Source organism: Tarenaya hassleriana, unplaced genomic scaffold (assembly GCF_000463585.1).
Source record: "Tarenaya hassleriana unplaced genomic scaffold, ASM46358v1 Cleome8, whole genome shotgun sequence".
NCBI lineage: Eukaryota > Viridiplantae > Streptophyta > Magnoliopsida > Brassicales > Cleomaceae > Tarenaya > Tarenaya hassleriana.
The window spans coordinates 3,437,238-3,457,318 of record NW_010970490.1 but is presented as its reverse complement, the minus strand read 5'-3'; the positions used below and the strand labels follow the sequence as shown (position 1 = coordinate 3,457,318).

General features: G+C 36.5%; 3 protein-coding genes across 6 annotated transcripts; 1 reads left to right on the top strand and 2 right to left on the bottom strand.

Annotated features, from left to right (window-relative positions):
* Nucleotides 1-259: 259 nt before the first annotated feature.
* On the bottom strand, nucleotides 260-3,292 carry LOC104802788 (probable protein phosphatase 2C 73). Of its 3 annotated transcripts, none has more exons than XM_010526551.1 (6): nucleotides 3,016-3,292; nucleotides 1,824-2,139; nucleotides 1,407-1,715; nucleotides 1,186-1,303; nucleotides 786-1,009; nucleotides 260-708 (listed from the first exon to the last, which is right to left on the bottom strand). In XM_010526551.1, the coding sequence occupies exons 2-6, from the start codon at nucleotides 2,058-2,060 to the stop codon at nucleotides 526-528; spliced, it is 1,071 nt and encodes a 356-aa protein (XP_010524853.1). In that variant the 5' UTR covers nucleotides 2,061-2,139; nucleotides 3,016-3,292; the 3' UTR covers nucleotides 260-525. The 3 variants fall into 3 exon arrangements, with proteins under 3 accessions (XP_010524853.1, XP_010524855.1, XP_010524854.1); XM_010526553.2 differs by having other exon boundaries at nucleotides 1,824-2,002; XM_010526552.1 differs by having other exon boundaries at nucleotides 3,040-3,292.
* A 7,847-nt stretch (nucleotides 3,293-11,139) lies between these two features.
* LOC104802787 (topless-related protein 3-like) lies at nucleotides 11,140-18,706 on the top strand. Of its 2 annotated transcripts, none has more exons than XM_010526550.2 (25): nucleotides 11,140-11,495; nucleotides 11,941-12,120; nucleotides 12,208-12,321; nucleotides 12,547-12,705; nucleotides 12,797-12,971; nucleotides 13,069-13,198; nucleotides 13,313-13,419; nucleotides 13,508-13,643; nucleotides 13,750-13,859; nucleotides 14,020-14,089; nucleotides 14,161-14,234; nucleotides 14,324-14,419; nucleotides 14,497-14,589; nucleotides 14,700-14,827; nucleotides 15,119-15,353; nucleotides 15,460-15,630; nucleotides 15,720-15,800; nucleotides 15,920-16,054; nucleotides 16,143-16,253; nucleotides 16,357-16,536; nucleotides 16,678-16,806; nucleotides 17,154-17,249; nucleotides 17,462-17,644; nucleotides 17,861-18,024; nucleotides 18,286-18,706. In XM_010526550.2, the coding sequence occupies exons 1-25, from the start codon at nucleotides 11,416-11,418 to the stop codon at nucleotides 18,494-18,496; spliced, it is 3,348 nt and encodes a 1,115-aa protein (XP_010524852.1). In that variant the 5' UTR covers nucleotides 11,140-11,415; the 3' UTR covers nucleotides 18,497-18,706. The 2 variants fall into 2 exon arrangements, with proteins under 2 accessions (XP_010524852.1, XP_010524851.1); XM_010526549.2 differs by having other exon boundaries at nucleotides 13,307-13,419.
* A 454-nt stretch (nucleotides 18,707-19,160) lies between these two features.
* LOC104802786 lies at nucleotides 19,161-19,891 on the bottom strand. The gene has a single exon (XM_010526548.1). The coding sequence runs from the start codon at nucleotides 19,878-19,880 to the stop codon at nucleotides 19,332-19,334; it is 549 nt and encodes a 182-aa protein (XP_010524850.1). The 5' UTR covers nucleotides 19,881-19,891; the 3' UTR covers nucleotides 19,161-19,331.
* Nucleotides 19,892-20,081: the final 190 nt, after the last annotated feature.

Below are 20,081 nucleotides of genomic sequence, written 5' to 3'. Positions count from 1 at the left end.
TGAACTCGATTGCCATCTGGTTCGGGACAAGCTCAAAGAAGGTTTCTTGCGAACCATGCATGTCAAGAGTGGAAATCAACTTGCTGACATTTTCACCAAGGTTTTGCACCCTGCTCTGTTTCATTCATTCCTCTCGAAATTGCAAGTTTCAAGCCTATATCTTCCTACTAGTTGATATAGTCTTGAGAGGAGGGTGTTAGATATATACAAATATCATTTTGTAAGCCGTTATAGCGGTTACATAGGCGAAGGATATAAATACATGTAAAGAAACTCGGTTACGAGATAACAAGAAATATACAGTTTTCGGTTTCTCTCTCTATTCTCTCTCTCTCTACTGTAACACATCTGCCATTGTTATAGCTTGAGATTCAGAGAGCTAATAGAATCATAGCTAATTACTTGTTAATGTGATCAACAGAAACCATGGTGCATTCAGCAAACGCAAACGCAAACGCTCCGTGATTTTCGCCTAGTCTGTTTACATCACATTGCACTTCTTCTTTTCCCCCAACACTGGAAACGCTACTTGGAAGAAGAAGAGTGGAAGAAGAGGCAAATGGCTGAGATATCGTCCATGGCGAATCCCGGTCTCTTCTTCTTCCAGGCCTTAACCGCCTTCTCGACAAGCCGCCTAGCCGCCTTAGGCCTCTCCGACACCGATGATACTATCTCCACTGCCTCCTGGTTCGATATCACATCCCATACCTTCCTCCAAAAAAGGAGAATGAACCCTCATTATATATACCGATTACGATCAAAAGTTTTTGGCTTTTGATGCTTACCCCATCAGTGGCCAAGATTACGAACTGGTCTCTGGTGGTTATACGCCTTTGTGTGACTTCGGGGACAGATACAAGTCCGTATTCTTTGATACAGTAATCTCCGAATGCTCTGGACATTGCCAGTCCTGGAGATTCCTCGTCGGGTAGCCACACTCTCTGCACTCCGGGCTCGTCTTCCAGGCAGAAAACCCGGCCGTTGCTTCTCACTATGCGCTCCTCCTCCTCTGTTTTTTGCACCAGAATCGAACCCACAGTGCAGAAAGGTAAGGAACTTTAGCTGAAAATGCTTCAAAGTTTGTTGATTTATATGATTTAATCATACGGGTGTTTATAATATGGACTAATCGAGAGGTTCAGGCAGATGGGTTTGAATGGATATGGCGAATTTCTCGAGACTCACGTGGCAAATCGGGTTTGAAGTCGATGGTGAGCTGAACCGAGACCAAGCTTCCTTCGGCGGAAACCGTAGCCAGAACAGCACGAGAATCCCCTACGTTTGCTACGTAAATATCTTCACCCTGGACACAAACGGAAGAACAAAAAGATCGAATCTTTACCGTCGAAATCCATCAGCCAAAACGTTTTCCAAGGTTTTTCAGTAGGTCCACTGTTTTTTTTTACCTGTCTGACAATTGTAAGACCGGTTGTGCCGCTGTAGAATGTATCGATCTTCCGCTGATTTTCGAGCTCCTGATCAACCTCGGAGCAGGTCTTGAGGTATGAACGTTTCCAGATGTTGAAGGGCTGAAGCTTTTTGTCGGATTCCAGTCCGGTTTCAGTGTTGAGTTCGATATGAGCGAGAGTCTCTTGCCAATTGCAGAGTAACGACGAAGGCAAAGAGTTCCGTACATGTTTCGCCACGAAATGACCCCAAGGACCGTGTCCATCAAATATCCCGCAGAAGATAATGTCTTCTTGGCACCCGAATTTCTGCTCATCGACCAAAAGACAGGACCAGAGAATTCAGACAAGCTCGAAACGGATTCAAAACGCAAACGCAAAACAGCAGAAAACGCTAAATCTAAAACATGATAGTACCTCCCACACGATCGCGCAATCTTGGTTAACGCCTTTTTCGCCGCGTTTGGAGAAGACAGAGGCCAAGGTGTTGGACCCGTCGGCGTAAATGTATCCGGAAGATCTGAGAATCAGCTCGTTCTTCTTCGCCTCCCTCGCCATCTCATCGGCCGCTTCTCTGTTGCCATTGTTGTTCCTAACTTTCTTGATCAAGAAGGATGGAGTTAAGCCGTTGAACATGGAGGAGAAATGCCCCATTCCAAGGGAATGATCAAAACGTTTTGGAGAAAAAGTTTGATTGATTCTCTCTCTCTCGTTTATGTCGCTGATCTTGAATCTGAAAACTTGAAGAGAAGGTTCAGATACTTGCAGTGGACTTATCAGATCAAACATTAGATTATATATACATACACGTGTGTATAAATGGATAACTCGGCCATTTTCCTACAGATTCTTTTCCCGGGAAACAAACAGGTTTCTGACATGGAACGAACACAACCAGGATTCCGCAGAATGATAAAGAAGGATTATAAAAACTAAAACTTTAAAAAAAAAATAAACTAAAATCATCTTCAGAGCTAAGTTTTGCAGAGATTTGAAGATGGTATAATGTGTCAAGAAAAGGGAAGTGATGATCCAGAGATTTGATATTGAATCCAAAGGATGATGTGATCATGATCTGACTTGAAGGGGAATCAATTTGTAACTCTAAGTAACAAATCTGGGAAAATGAATATCGAATGCCGCAAAGCTTGAAGCTTTCTCTTTGCTTTTCCGGGAAAATAAGCAAAAACCCTACCATCTGAGAAAATCTGGAAACCCAGATCCCATTATAACCTCTTTGACTAACTTTCCCATTCGAAACGAAAAATGGAAACTTAGAAGATTCAAAATCACCCTTTTGGTTTTAAAACAATAAAAATATGTCAACTTTCCAGATTCACTCATGGAAAAACCCAGAAAAAGGGCTTTTTCTGGAAGAAACTTGAAACATTATGATCCTAAAATAGTATTAAAGAAATTAAAAATGAATCAAATGTTTCCAGCAAAAAAAAAATATGCACAAAAAAAGACAAAGAAGAAGAACCGGTCAGAGGATTTCTGGAAAAGCCTGAAACATTTATCTTTCGTCCTTATGTTAATTTTTTTTCCTTTTGATCTTCGTTTTCCTGTTATGCATTCTCATTTTCTCAGTAACCAAACAGATTCTCACCGTTGAAGAGAGAGAGAGAGAGACCTCTGAAACGATACGAAGGGATCAGAAGAATGACAGAGAACACCGGGAAGATGACGTAAGGTGACGTCACACACACCAGAGAAGAAGCAAAACGGAGAGCGAGAGAGGATCACAGACCATTTTATGCTCCAAACAGGGAGAAAAGAATATTGCAAAGAAAAAGAAAGGAGGGCAAGAAAAAAGTTACGATCTTTTTTTTCTTGGGATTGCGATCCTCACTCGTTGATCTTGTGGTGGAAGACGAAGCACAAAGACAATGCATGTCCTTGGTCGTGTGTGGGTTTATACTTTATACTATATATGATATATAAATCATGCCATTGTAAGCATACTTAATTATAAAAGATCAAGAGTATTTTTTTATCTTTATGGAAATAATTCAATAATATTTTATATCTGTTCATAACCTGATTGAAAGTAAATCAACTGTAGCAATAATGTGTGTGTGCATATATATATATAAGATCTCACATATTTTGAAAAATATAATTATCAGACAAGAATGAGATGCTCATTATTTTGATTTTTTGATAGTTAATGAAAATCTTATAAAATTGTAGTAAATACAGTTTAGTATCAAAGGTAGTTATTTTGTGTTCCGTTTTAATATTGCTTTTTAGTTCAATCTATATTTTTTTTATTTTAATAATTATTTAGAAACATTAATATTTTTTGTTTCGATTTCGAATGTATATATTCTTAGGATATTAATTAATTTATTATATTTATATGTATATGATAATATTGGACATGATTTAATTCCACTGCCCACGTTCTCATAAAACTTTTTCAGGTGATGTTACTTAGTTCTTTTTCAATTGTATCCTTTTGTATTTTTCGATTGCTTTTCCATGATCTTGGAGTATTTAATAATATTTAGCATGATTTTCAATTAAAACATTTTTTATGCTGTAGTATAATTTACGATTTGTTAAAACCTTCATTTTATAATTTTAAATATAAATTCAGAAAATTGTTGTGTTTTTTGTGGGACTATTCATGGATGATGGGGCACATCGAGAATTAAAATAAATATTTACATTTCCAACAAATAAATGTAAATAACAATTTCGAGATAGATATGGATTTATTTTTTTCCTATGGTGTAAAATGTCAAAGCTGGTGGTCTTATTTATATTATTTCATAATTAATACCATAAGTTAAATAAAAGATTTATTATTTGAGCATATTCCCAGAAATCAAATGTCAACAGTTCTACCAAATAATAATAACGATAAATTTAATTGACGAAATAAAAAGTATGGGAAAATAAAAAAGAAAATTAAAATTGACAGTTGGAGAATCCAGTCATCATCATAAGGTCCAAATTCACGACACAATACAAAAACGACAAAGCATTTGAAAATTCCAGAAGATAATGATATAATAATATTATTTATTTATTTATTTATTTATTTATTATTATTATTATTATTATTATTATTATTATTATTATTATTATTATTATTACACGTAGTTGATAAGAATATTATTAATGTGAAAATGAACTTTGGTAAAATTATAAAAAGAAAAAAGAAAAATTCCAAAAATATATATGAAATTGTTAATTTTATAAAATAAAATCTAAATTTTTTTATGAAATAAAATATCAAATTCATTCTTGAGTTATAAATAAATATAAATTTTATAATAATTATCATTTTTAAATTCATCGTATATATCTGGATATATGGTATTATGGATGATGATATATCAAATATGATCAAAATATTGACTTGTTATATAGGATATTAGTACGTCTATCATTATTAAGGTTTAAAAATGACAACGAATATAAAGTTTATACTTATTTTCGACGAAAAACTGAAATTGGAGTTTTATTTAAAAATTGGCAACAAATATTTTTTGAGGATTTTCTTTTTAAAAAGAGTTTGCAATTTTTATTATCTGAAATTTATGAAATTAATTTTTTTTTAAATTTTTATTGGCTGAATGTTTAAAATTTGGGTCTTAAGATGATTTTATAGTTTGATTTTTTATTTTTCATTTTAAGCGATGAAATAGTTTTTATCATCTTTTAATATAGATAAATATGTTACATTCGTAGGAATAACTAACGAAAAAGAAAGATATCAAATATAATTTAAGTTTAAAAAAAAGTTAAAATATATGTTAGAATTTTAATAATTCCCCTATTATAAATGAAATCCATATTTTCTAATAATTTTGTGTTTGTAAAATTTGAGGCTTTATCACTACAGTCATTACACGTGATGTTGTCAATTGTCATTGTTATTTTTATTAGAGATTGCGTCACATGATTTTTTCTGGCAAGTATATGCCCTTGTGTCAACAAGTAACAACCATTTGTATGTATATATATATATATATATATTTATATACGAACGTATATATCATATACGTCTATGTAAAATATAGGAAATCATGTATCATTTATAACTTAGTTGCCCATTCGTAACATCTAACAACAAAAAATCACATATAATTTATAAATTAGTGTATATATATAGCATGTTTATATATTCGGGTGGAAGTATATACAAAAGATTAAAAATATGCTTATCGCATAATTTCTAACGTATATTTTTGTATATATTGTATTTCTTTTTTTTTAAAGTATATATTGTACATAATGTTAAATTTTTTTTATACAAATTTAAATTCGGAACGTAATGAAATGTTGTGTAATTATAAATTAATCCTGCATTTCAAATATATAGAAATTTATTCTTCCACTTTGCTAACAATCACATAAATAAAACCCTAATTTATAATCTGAAAATTAGAACTTTGATTTTATGTATCATTTACTCTTTTGGTAATGAATGAACAATTTCTCAATTCGAGTAGTAAGCCGATACATCTCTGCATGTTCTCGACATCCAAAAAGATATGTTGTTCTCATGCACAAAATAATAATAAATAAACACGTTAAAATAATATAGAAATATTTAAACAAAAAATAATAATAATAAAGTAAGCAGATCGTAACCGTACACGTTTAACATAAGGATCCTAAAACGGTCCACGATTTTTTTAATTACAATAATTTGAGAAACGATAAACTAAAACCAATACTTCAAATTTATTTTTAAATAGCATGTGACATTATTTCTAAAATAGTTTCATATTTTATATAATTGAACTATGAGTGATATAATATAATACTAATTATCTTAAAAAAGTAATTATCAAGTCAAATATAATGCAAGTTGGAGGTAGAACAATACGGTATAGAAAATCCCGGCTCTTTTTTTAATTTTCAAATGTATATTAATATATGTATGTAATGTATTTTTGTATTTTTTTTTTTGTGAGTGGACATGAATTCTATTCACTACACATAAGTTTCGGGGTATCCCAAACCCAAATGCATTAGAGGAAACTAAATTGATAAACCCTTTTAATTTATTGATTAAACTATAATTGTTTCATATATTTAACTTGGAATTCGGTTTGAATATCTGTTGTCGTGAAAAAAAAAACTATACTTGTAGAGTTTAGGTTTGATTTTGTTTTTTTATCTCTTCGATAATTTGTATATTTTATTGAAATTCATTTGTTTTAATTTAAAAGCATTATATCTAGTTATTTTTTTTTCATCCAGTCGCTCCTTTTTTGACTGATTGAATTTGGTTAATTTCTCTTTAACTACTTTTTAATATCTAATAAAAATCCAAACATTAGATAACAAATGAAGAAAAATATATGAAGCTCATCCATGTTGTCTATTTGCCAAAAAGGTTTTTAAAAATGTTGGGAAATTCTAAAACATGTTTAAAAAATTTATTAAAAAATAAATAAAATTGGAAATTTGGTAAATGGCCGTGTAATCATATATTGTAGACGGTCGAATCCAAGCATTAATTACAGATCCTTATGGTCCGTATCCATGAAGGGGATCAAGATTTCAAAATCGGTACAGCTAACATTTAATGAGACCGTGTTGAAGTCATCCGTGTCATAAAAAGCCTATACTATATAGGGACTTTAGAATTACTTAAAATCCGAATTTAAATATTTTAGAACTCGATTTTATATATCATAATTATTTAAATTCGATTTCATATACGTAAATTCGTATAGCCCGATAATATCCGTATACTTGTAATTATTCAAAATATGTATTCTCAACAAAAATATTGGCATACGTTGGATATCGAATCTAAACTCAACAACATGTTTTTTGTTTGGAAATTCAAAATTCTGAACAATTTTTTTGTAATATTGAGAAAAGTTAAATTATATTTGTAATATTTTTCTGTTTTAAAAAATTGATTTATAGGTAATGTTGTTTTTCGCAAAATTCGAATTTGAAATAGAATTTCTCGAATACCCGATATTTAAATATCGGAATAATCAAATTAAATATCCAAGATTTCCGAGATTATCTTTGATTGTTTATTAAAAAAAACAGTCACTGTTCCATGAAATGTATATAGAGAAATTAAGGAAAGTGAGTTGGATTCGGTCGGTGTGTGTACGACTTGGTCGTACTCGGACCCATGCAATTGTGTATAGGGGTGGGCGGCAATTCGGTTCGGAAATCTGGTCCCGAAACGAACCGAATTACGAACCGATTTATTCGGTTCGGTTCGGTATAATATAAAAATACCGAATGGTACGAAATTTGAAATACCGAACGGTTCGGTTCAATTCGGAAAATACCAAATGGTATTTTGGTATTTTTGTTTTTTAATTAAAAAATATTTAATATTAATAGTTAATTTTTATATTTACTAATATTAAGAGTTTGTTTGTGTAATGCATTGAGATTAATGTTGAATTTTTTTTCAAGTTTATAAATTCAAAATTTTTATTTTGTTGTATAAAATTATTATGTTGAATCTCTTTACTTTTATATTATATGACTTATAAATATGTCATGAACCGTTTTGAACCATTCCGAACCGTTTTTATTTCGGTTCTTATTTGGTAGGGGTGGGCAATTCGGTTCGGGAATCTGGTCCCGAACCGTACCGAACCGATTAATTCGGTTTCGGTTCGGTTCGGTATTATATAAAAATACCGAACGGTACGAAATTTAAAATATCGAACGGTTCGGAAACGGTTCGGTTCGACTTGAGAAATACCGAACGGTATTTTGGTATTTTTATTTTTTAATTAAAAAATATTTAATATTAATAGTTAATTATGATATTTACTAATGTTAAGAGTTTGTTTGCATAATGCATTGAGATTAATGTTGAATTTTTTCCAAGTTTACAAGTTCGAAACTTTTGTTTTGTTGTATAAAATTATTATGTTGAATCTCTTTACTTTTATATTATATGACTTATAAATATGTCATGAACCGTTTTGAACCATTCCGAACCGTTTTTATTTCAGTTCTTATTTGGTACTTATTTATTAGTACCGTACCGTCCCGAACCGTCATAATACCGAACCGAATAATATACGGTACTAATTTGGTACAAATTTTATAATACCGAATAAACCGTTTCCGAACCGAACCGAATCCCGAAACGCCCACCCCTATTATTTGGTACTTATTTATTAGTACTGTACCGTTCCGAACCGTCATAATACTGAACAGAACCGAACCGAATAATACACGGTACTAATTTGGTATAAATTTTATAATACCGAACCGAACCATTCCCGAACCGAATCCCGAAACATTCACCCCTAATTGTGTATGTGGGACCCAACACACGGACCAATACAAGAAAATCATGGGTGGATCTCTAATGTCGGCAACAGTATCATACTTACTAATTTCAATGTTTCTATTCCCTCTTTTTTTTTTTTAAGAAATATAAATTATTTTTATTTTTGATTATTTTTACATAATCTCGGAAATATACATCACAATCAATGCCATTTCAAGGTATATCATTTCTCGGTGGATTATCCTACGTGGCATTGAAAACGGACGGGACACGTGGCGAGAGAGAAACGGAGGAGCACACTGTAGACTTTCGGTGTGAGCGAGCGTCCACACGGAACGACAACAACCCACATCCGAGTGAGATCCCCAAGATGAGTTCGGTCATCAGGGTTCACTAGATCCACCATTCACTAATCGACACGTGGCGACCAGAATCACATGCGGGACGGTGCACCGGATAGGGGTCCACCAGCTCCCACCATTCCCTCCGTTTCCTTACCTAGCCTAGCCCCTCACTTTTCGGCCCAATTACGCTAGGATACTTCAAACTGGGCCACGTTTTTTTTATGGAATCGCGATTTAATATAAAACGGCGTCGCTCTATTTGAGCAGCAAATGTTTGGGCCTCCGGCCCATTAAAAGCCCATGGTGAGTTTCAGTAGTTTTCCTATCTAAAAAATTATATCGAAGTTTTTGAGTATCAATATAAACAAATATAAGCAAACGATTTTTTTTAATAGAAATAAATCTATTATTTAAGACTTTCAAATAAATATATAAATTATGAAGATGTTTTCTTCCATCTAAATATTAATAGCTTAGTTTTGCAGTACATATGGTTTAAATAGAAATATAATATATTATTTATTAGGTTCGGATAGTTGGTAGTATTATATGGAAGGAAAAAAATTTGTCGTTTAAAGTTTTTGCAATTTTATGTATTTCATGATTTTTTTAAAATTTTAACCGAATTGTAATTATGAATAAGAAAATTTTAAACTGTCAAAATTCTTTACAAACTCGATATTCAATTTCTCTATATTCATTATAAGAAAAATTTATATTCAAAATATCCTGTTTTACAATAACCAATTTTTGTTTTTGTGTTTTCTAGTATACGGATTTAATTTGTTATCAAGGTTGTTAATTTTGATTACAAAAAGGATCACGGATGTGCTTTGTACGTGCACGTGTCCACGATGTGGAACATGGAACCCAGCCACCTTTTGGAAAAGTCTAAAAAATATTCATATAATTATGTCGTTTTCCTTCCCTTTTTTTATTTAAAAACATTCCAATGTCGTTATCGTAATTATATTCCCGTCTTTAACTAAAATCAAATTAAGCAATTCATTATGACACAATCAAATCACTGTCTTGCTCAAATCGTGGAGTTTGTGTTTTATTAATTGAAAACATCCTATCACCAAAATTATCAACATTTCATTTCTAAAAGAACGACAAAATTTCTTTATTTTTTTTATAAACGAATTATTAAACCCAAATTTTCAAACTTTGGATTTGTATAAATTTAATCAGCTCAATAATAATAATAATAATAATAGAAAATTTCATAAAAAAATACATCAATTATATTAAAAAGAACAATAGTTTTTCTAAAATATAAAAAACATACGTCTTTATAGAAAAAATTAACAATAATTATAAAATTAAATATTTTTTATTTTTTTATCACATTAAAAATTCCTTTTTATATTAATCTATTATGTGACCCACACGCGCTGGTTTGGCGCGTGCCGAATATATTCGGTCAGTGACGCATATGTGGTCTAGAACTAAAACTCCCAGAATAAAAAAGCCTCTTTATATATATATATGGTGGACCCCAAAGGCCTTTGAGATGACGATATTTTCACGATACATTCACGCAACGTTCACGTCATTTTCCAAGGATACATCTCACACGTTATTTTCATTGGAAATGAGATTCTCAACCGTTAGATTTTAGAACTATATCCAACGTGCCTTGACTCTTTTAAATATAGGATAAGATCCATGCGAGAGCACCGTAAATAGTGTGGAGTTATACACAGCAGATTAGTCTACAAGTGGCGAATGGCGGTGACCGACAAATTATGCGTGTAATTGCTGATCTTTTATTTTTGTCATGCACAAATTCTCGGGAGGTGAAAAGAGAGAAGAAAACGAAAAGGAGATTTTATTATATATCGCGAGAAAACGGAAATGGTAAATGAACGTAGCGAGAGTTGAAAGCGACAGGACAAGAGAGAGAAAGTGTGGGTGGCGGACCAGTTTGGACGTGTGTCCGAATATTCACTCAATTTGAGTTTGTTTTGAAATCCGTTGTTTCCATGTCTCGCTCGCTTATCAACCCATTTCTTGATAAGCTAATTCGACAATCTCATAAGCCAACGTACCTATCATCGATGTCTGCTCAGCTTATATCTGATAAGTCGGTACATCCTGAAAGGCCCCTCCTTCTGCAGAACGCGTCGAAGAAAGCAAGGACGTCTCTCTCTCTCTCTCTATCTCTCTCTCTCTCTCTCTCTCTCTCTCTCTCTCTCTCTCATCCTTTATCGTCTCTATCCACCTCTAAAAGCAACCCTTCAAAACCCTAGAAATCCTCGAATTCCGAGCTGCGATTTGGACTGAAATTAATCTTGTCCGAGTTGTCGAGCTCGAATCGAGCTGGGGCTCGAACTTGATCGTGCAATTTTACGGCTAATCTCGCGTGTGTTCTAGATTGAGGTCTGGATTTGCGGTCCGAGCCTTGGGGATAATGTCTTCGTTGAGCCGAGAATTGGTGTTTCTCATACTGCAATTTCTCGAGGAAGAGAAATTCAAGGAGTCTGTTCATAGGCAAGTCTATGTATATCTCTATATATGCATATATGTATGTATGTAGATAGATATGTATACCCGTGTACATGGACATCTCTGCAAGTTGATACGTTCTGAAGGGCATTTCTTAAAAGCTGGAGTCAAATTTAATTTCCGTCTCAGTTTTGTACTGCGTGAGAGATTGTTTCTAGCTATCGGTTCATCTGGAAAGGGGACTTGGTTGCCATAATTACATCTTCATGTGGGGCTTGGGGTTTTTAAAGCGTATATGTATCTGAAATTGAGCAGAAATGGGAAAAAGAATGAACACTCTGACACCAGCTGTTCAAAATTTTGTTAGATGTTCGCATGTTGCTCGAACCTCAAATCCTCTGCAAGACTAGATGTGGTTTTGGAGGGATCTGACTTTTGTTAGGTTTTCTGTTTTTTTTTTTCCTGATTGTGAATTGATTCCCTGTGTTAGGCTTGAGAAAGAATCAGGGTTCTTCTTTAACATGAAGTACTTTGAGGAGATAGTTCTGGCCGGAGAATGGGATGAAGTTGAGAAGTACTTGTCGGGGTTTACCAAAGTCGATGATAACAGATACTCGATGAAGATATTCTTCGAGATTAGGAAGCAGAAGTATCTTGAGGCTCTTGATCGGTATAATTAATCGACATCCATGTTTTGTCCTCTTGTACATCTCTTTCCTAGTTTAGATCCGCTCAATCGTTCTCGGATTTTATGTAGGCAAGACAAGGGAAAGGCAGTCGAGATATTGGTGCAGGACTTGAAAGTTTTCTTGACTTTCAACGAGGAACTTTACAAAGAAATCACCCTGCTTCTGACTTTGAACAACTTCAGGTACGAGACACGAGACTCAAAGTCCCTCGTGAACAGTTCATTTGTGGCAACATGAGTTTGGGACTTAAAAGACGAGTGGGTTTCATTGTTTGGAAGTCAAGATTACGGTGAAGATCCTTCGTGATTTTGTCGTCTCAATCGGTTGTTGTTGTTACGGATTTCTTTGTAATGATCGGGAAGTGTTCATGTCTTAATAATATCTTCTCGGGTCTCTATTGAATATAGGGAAAATGATCAGCTTTCCAAGTATGGAGACACTAAAACTGCTCGGGGTATAATGCTGATGGAACTGAAAAAACTTATTGAAGCAAATCCTCTTTTTCGTGATAAATTGGTGTTTCCTTCTTTGAGATCTTCGAGACTGCGGACTCTGATCAACCAAAGGTGTGTGTTATTCCCGTCTTATTACCAAAGGTGTGTTGTTCTTTGGAGTTTTGCTTGTCGGGTGATTCATGGTACACACGTTTTATTGCAGTCTGAACTGGCAGCATCAGTTGTGCAAGAACCCTAGGCCAAATCCAGACATTAAGACTTTATTCATCGACCATACATGCTCTCCTCCGAACGGTCCTCTTGCAGCTTCACCCGTCAATCTTCCTGTTGCTGCCATGGCGAAGCCGACTGCTTATCCATCGCTAGGAGCTCATGGGGTAAGACATTATCTCTTACTGCTGTATTCATAGTTTTTCATTTTATAAATCGTCAAATTTTCGAGTGATTTATGTTCTGCCGCCGTTTTTTATGTAGCCGTTTCCCCCTGGTGCTGCGGTTGCTAATGCTGGTGCTCTAGCCGGTTGGATGGCTAATGTCTCTGGTCCTGCTGCTCTCCAAGCTGCTGTTGTCACACCTTCAGCAATGCCCATTCCTCAGAATCAAAGTTAGAACTGCATCAATTTTCTAAATTTTCGTTTTTAGACTAATTGTTATTACCTGTTCGCTTAATGTTATGTTAATAGCAAACTACTTTTCTTTTTCTAAAAAAAAGTTTCAGTCTTGAAGCGACCCAGGACGCCACCAGCAACTCCAGGTATAGTAGATTATCAGAATCCTGACCATGAACTAATGAAACGACTCCGGCCTGCTCCATCTGTAGAGGAGGTAATGCAATATCTCCTTTCTCGAAAAAGCTCTGTTCACATAGCTCTTGCATTTTTCACAGATTGTAAAACTTTTTTCCGGTTTTCAGGTGACATATCCTGTATTTAGACAGCAAGCTCCATGGTCGGTGGAAGACTTGCCAACAAAGGTGGCTTTGTCGTTGCACTTAGAGTCCGCTGCCACTAGCATGGATTTCCACCCCTCACAGCAAACATTACTTCTTGGTATGGGACTTGAAACCACTTATGAAATCGTTAGGCAGTGATATTCTTATCACATATCCCGTTCTTTGTTCTTTGATTTTCTGAAATGAACATTGTGTTTGATCAGTTGGTTCTGCTGCGGGCGAAATCATTCTATGGGAACTCGCTGTTCGAGAAAGGCTGGCTTCAAAGCCATTCAAGGTCTGGGATATGCCTAATTGTTCATCACCGTTTCAGGTTTGTCTTCACAACTCGTAATGGGGTTGTGTAACTTGTGTTAGTGTTTGCTTTAAAACTCTTGCTGTTCGACTAATCGGATGTTAATAACTGATGCAAGAATGATGTATGAATAAGCTAGTGCTTGTTCAAGAATCTCATGTTTATGAGCTTTCTTCAGGCTTCTATGGTTAACAAGAAACCGATATCTGTCACTCGTGTTGCATGGAGTCCAGATGGCAGTTTCATTGGTCAGTGTCCCTCCACGCATTGGTTGTCGGTTTTCATGTTTTATCCCTAATTCCATCCTCCTCTTGAGCAGGGGTTGCATTTACAAAACATCTTATTCACCTGTACGCTTACACCGGGCCTAATGATCTTCGCCCGCATATTGAGGTGAGCATATATATTTTTGACCCTTTTATCATCAAAATCATTATGCTGTGATTGCCAACGGAATATTACACCGTTTTTTTTTCACGCAGATTGATGCCCATGTGGGTTCCGTGAACGACTTGGCGTTTGCTCATCCGAATAAACAACTATGCGTAGTTACTTGCGGAGATGATAAGCTAATCAAGGTGAGCCAAGAATCACAGGGTGTGTTCTTGATAAAATTTTCAACATTTGGCTGTCTAAAAGAACCAATGTGGAGCAGGTGTGGGATCTTTCTGGCCGGAAGCATTTTACATTTGAAGGACACGAGGCTCCTGTCTATTCCGTCTGTCCTCATCACAAAGAGAACATTCAGGTGTGTGACAGAGAATCGAGATGGACGGGGAATTATATTTTATCATCTGTTATTTTTCTCTTCAAGCCATTTGAAGATCACTGGGATTTATGTCCATTTTTGGATTTCAGTTCATATTTTCAACAGCTATAGATGGAAAGATAAAGGCATGGCTTTATGATAATATGGGTTCCAGAGTTGACTATGATGCTCCTGGTCGCTGGTGTACAACTATGCTTTACAGTGCTGATGGGAGCAGGTAAGATCTTTGAACTATCAATTCTTTCCATTCCTGTCTTTTCGAACCACTTATGAAAGTTGTCTTCATTTCACTGTCTTGGTCCCAGAAAAACTTCAAACATGTCCTTGAGATTGAACTAGTTTTTTTTCCCCTGAAGTTACCCTTGAGATGCCTTTTCTTTGTTCTTTGACGCTTTACAATGTAGAACATGACGAGGAATCTACCTGCTTAAACAGTTTTTTCTTTTCCATTGTACCACTTCAGTTTCTCTCCTTGAGTTTCTAGTAAGTTGTCCTGTTTTTTCTTTAGATTGTTCTCCTGTGGGACGAGTAAAGAAGGAGATTCTTTCTTAGTTGAGTGGAATGAGAGTGAAGGAGCAATCAAGAGGACCTATCTCGGGTTTAGGAAAAAATCTGCCGGCGTGGTTCAGTTCGACACCACAAAGAATCATTTTCTGGCCGTCGGGGAAGATGGGCAGATTAAGTTCTGGGATATGGACAACACCAATCCTCTGACCAGCATTGATGCCGAGGGTGGACTTCCGGTTAGTCAAACCGATGTGTTTTTTTCTCTCTTGGCTTGTCATCAAGTGTTCTTAATTTTTTTATTATTTTTGGGTATTGATGCTTACTCGTATCGATCACTTTCAGACCCTTCCTCGTTTGAGGTTCAACAAGGAAGGAAATCTTCTTGCTGTTACTACAGCTGATAATGGATTTAAGATATTAGCAAACACAGCTGGGTTCAGATCTCTGAGAGCCATGGAAAGTCCAGCTTTTGAAGCATTACGAACCCCTGTTGATTCTTCTTCTATGAAAGCTGTAACATTTCGTAACTTATATATATGTTTATCTTGTGAAAAACATGCCCTGTTGTCATGATGGTTAACCCACTTTGGTTGTTGTGTTAGGTTTCTGGTGCTCCTGTTGTGTCTGCCACTGCTGTCAGTTGTCAAGTTGAACGGGGCTCACCCGCCATATTACAAATGCCGGTACATCACCTGTCACACTTTCATTTCCATTTTTGCCTTTTGGTTGAATCTTTTACTCTGTTTTAGGATTTCTATCGACGTATCGATATTTACTAATTTTGTTCTGGTCTTTGATCAAGAACGGAGTTGATCCCTCCAAGTCAAGAGTTGATGACGCAACGGACAAGACCAAACCTTGGCAATTGTCTGAAATCCTCGACTCTGTTCAATGTCGCCAGGTCACTTTGGCCGACAGCACAGACTCGTCCACAAAGGTTTGCCTCAATTAACTTTTCTCCAAAAGTTTTCTGCCTAAATTGAAAAAATCGTGTCTTAAATTTTCATGTTACATGGCAATTGCAGGTGATTCGGCTTCTTTACACGAATTCTGGAGTCGGGATCTTATCTCTCGGTTCAAATGGTATACAGAGGCTATGGAAATGGGCTCGCAATGAACAAAACCCTAGTGGCAAGGTAATCATATGAGAATTCTGGTGACGGAATCTCGGCTTGAGCTCAATGACCGACTGAAAGGGCAAGCTTTTGCAATGTAATTTACGGTGTGTGAACTATGCAGGCCACTGCCAGTGCGGTCCCTCAGCATTGGCAGCCGAGCAGTGGTCTTCTCATGACCAATGACGTCTCGGGTGTGAACCTCGAGGAGGCGGTTCCCTGCATAGCTCTCTCGAAAAACGACTCGTACGTCATGTCAGCTGCGGGTGGAAAGGTTTCATTGTTCAACATGATGACTTTCAAGGTACATATATCACTCAAAATTCACCATCATTTGATGTGATGTTTTCCGAAAGCAAAAACTTCGTTTTCCCATTTAGCCTTTCAGTTATAGCCGTGACCAGAAGCCAAAAACTCGGCATTTATAAAGAAACCTACCTTTCAGGTGATGACAACTTTCATGGCACCTCCACCAGCATCGACATTCTTGGCCTTCCATCCTCAGGATAACAACATCATCGCCATCGGTATGGAGGATTCCACCATTCACATCTACAATGTCCGAGTAGACGAGGTAAATACCATCATGCATATGTAAATATCAGGTGGAAGACCGGGAAAGGATTCAAGCCAACTTCAATGAACTCCTTAAGTTTAAAGGGTGTCGGTCGGTTTCCATTTCCAACATACATTTTCTAAAGTTTAACGGGAGGAATTCCGTGAACTGGTGTTAGTTAGTTCTTTTAGAAACAAAAAAAAAAAGGACCCGCGAAGATGTTTTAAGGCAGATTTTCTCGTAGATTCACGGGTTTTTTTCTGCAAATCTTCCCCCTTTTTTGCTTTTACCATTTTAACTGTTAAATTTTCTTGTGCGGTGTCATCTGGTTCATCACTTACACTTGTACTGTGTTGTTTCACCAGGTGAAATCTAAACTGAAGGGTCACCAGAAACATATAACAGGCTTAGCCTTTTCTACAACTCTGAGCATCTTGGTTTCATCTGGTGCCGATGCTCAGGTATTTCGTGTTGCATTGACGACTTCGGTTTCATCCCCGTAGAAAGAATGACGTTACAGTTGTCGTCCCCGATTTTTGCGTTTTCGCGAAAGAAATAGTCGGGACGTCGAATAGTTGAACAAAAAGCCGGATTCAAACTATATTTTCGTCTGTTCGATTGTCTGACTAATGGTTGATGCATCTGATGCTTATTGTTTCTGTTGTCTATTTAGATATGTTTTTGGAGCATTGACACATGGGAGAAGAAGAAATCGGTTACGATCCAGATGCCGGCAGGAAAAGCGCCCACCGGAGAAACACGGGTTCAGTTCCATGCCAATCAGATTCGTATCTTGGCAGTCCATGAGACGCAACTGGCGATATACGATGCTTCCAAGATGGAATGCATCCGACAGGTATGAGGACCGATAATTGCAGTGAATCATGATTTGATTATAGTGAAAATTTCCGTAATTTATAAACTCCGAGACTAGGTTCTTCCCACACATGATACCCGAGGAATTCCTCGACGAAACTTGATTTCGATCACTTACCGATACACAGTCCATGTTATTGCTCATATTCTTCGACACGCTTAAATCATTCTTATGTTCATGTCTTCCATGTCACAGTGGATTCCGCAAGATGGGTTGTCCGGTCCGATATCTTCGGCAGTTTATTCGTGCAACAGCCAGTTGATATATGCCGCCTTCCGTGATGGCAACATCGGAATTTTTGACGCCGACAGTCTTCGGTTAAGATGCCGAATCGCTCCCACCGCCTACTTGCCTCGAGGGTAAACTTCAAATTCACTTTGTATATCTCATGTATCGATCCTGTCGTAGGTTGATAGTGGGGTCGGAAAAAGGTCGGAACTTTGAGCGAAAAAGACCGCAATCTCATCTCATTCTCTAGTTTCTTTCTGACGGGACTATAAAATCCGCCGACCATGTTGTTCAATCGTGCTAAATTTTACGGGTTTCGTGTCGTTAAACCTCGTGATCGCGTTTAAGCTGAAAAAGACTTTACTCTATGTTGTATTGCGCTGTGTCATCAGGAGCCAGGGCTTGGCCCCTCTGGTCGTGGCGGCTCATCCGCAAGAGCCGAACCAGTTTGCGATCGGTTTAACCGATGGGTCGGTTAAGGTGATAGAACCGACCGAACCGGAGGGCAAATGGGGGATGGCTCCACAGTCGGAGACGATGAATAGCATGACGACTTCGTCATCCACCACAAGCAACCATGCCTCCGAACAGTTAAGAAGATGAGAGAGAAAGTTAGTCTTCTTGCACTTTGTAATGAAATCTCACTTCACTTTGTAGATGTTTTTTCCCCCACCGCTCTAGTACGGCAACGATATCTTAATGTAAAAAAAAAAAGCCTTCGTAGTGTTAGAATTCCAAAGGAAACTGAATTTCCTTCTCATTTTCGGAGTTTAGTTTTGTAACAAAGCTTAATTAAAATTCATTTTGAAGTCATTTTCTACTCAGCCTAATAAAAATAAGTCTTAACGGAACTTAAAACGTCTCTTCTAACTTGAGTTCGAATGTCAAATTTGGAGATAGAACATATAATCCAAATCCAAATCAAATGGTTTACTTTCGATCTCGATATTAGTACTTTCGACCCCGATATTAGTTTGAATCTTGGTCTAAAATACGTGGTTATCAAAAAAAGTTTTTCACTAAAAAAAATAGAGAAAAATAATTCTGATATCACATTGAAACAACAACAACGTTTTAATCCCAAATTTATTTAGAAACCCTTGAATAAATTTATATATATTCAATCAATCTATAAAATAAAACACAGAAATATATAATGAAAATCTCGCATATCATCTATTCGAATACTATTAGTTTTTTTATAAATATCCTTTTAATATTTGTAAATATCTTACTTATATAATTTTATATTTTAAAACCCACCATAATTAAAAACTCTTTTGAGACTCCATCGTAAGAATTTTCGAAATAGATAAATACAATATGCACCATTGTGTTACGACTGAGGTTTAAAAATCTAAGATCCATATGTCTGTCTGATTCTAACCACGAACCATGACAGAAAGAGACAGAGAAGTATACGTTACCATGTGTCCTGTCATGGCTCCGGCAGCAGAATGCCGTCCCCATCATACAGCAGCGTCCCCGACCGATTCAGCGGTCTGCATTTCTCTCCCATCAGTATCCTCTTCTTGCAGAGCTCCTCCTCTTCTCCAATGGCGTGCTCCCTCACCTTTTCTATGGCTCTCGCCTTCAACCTCCTGGCTATGGTCATGATGCTCGATGATACCCTTTTGATCTCTCGCAGGGAATCCATTTTTTGATTAGCTTTGGCACTTGTCGTCGTCATCTTCCTCGAGACACCAGAAATCACCGAACTCACCTTGACCAGGAAAAGATTCTCCTTCTCCTTGCCCTCCCTCGCCATCTCCATGTTCATCGTTTCTCCTTCCTCGTTGTCCTGTTTCTGAGTCCTGCTTGTTTTCTTCACCGATATCTTCGGTATTTTGAAACCGATCTTCCTTTCGTCGACCGAAACCCTGATTTCGTACGTGCCGAGCACCTTCCTGGGAAAACCCGTTGCCTCGCACGTGATGTTCGGACGAGGGTTAGTCTCTGATACCAATTTCGCCATTGTTGGAGTCATGCAGCTTTCTCTCTCTCTTCCCCTCTTGACGACTGCCAGGAGGTGATCACGGAGTCTTTATAGACTTCTGCTACCCGTTTTGCCCTTTGTCTTTGGTTCATTGATTCATTGGATAGGGGTAGTTTCGGAAATTACCTGGTCAGAGGATTACGTGGCAGAGAGATCGTGAAAAAGGTTTAATTTCGATGCGGGGGGGGGGGG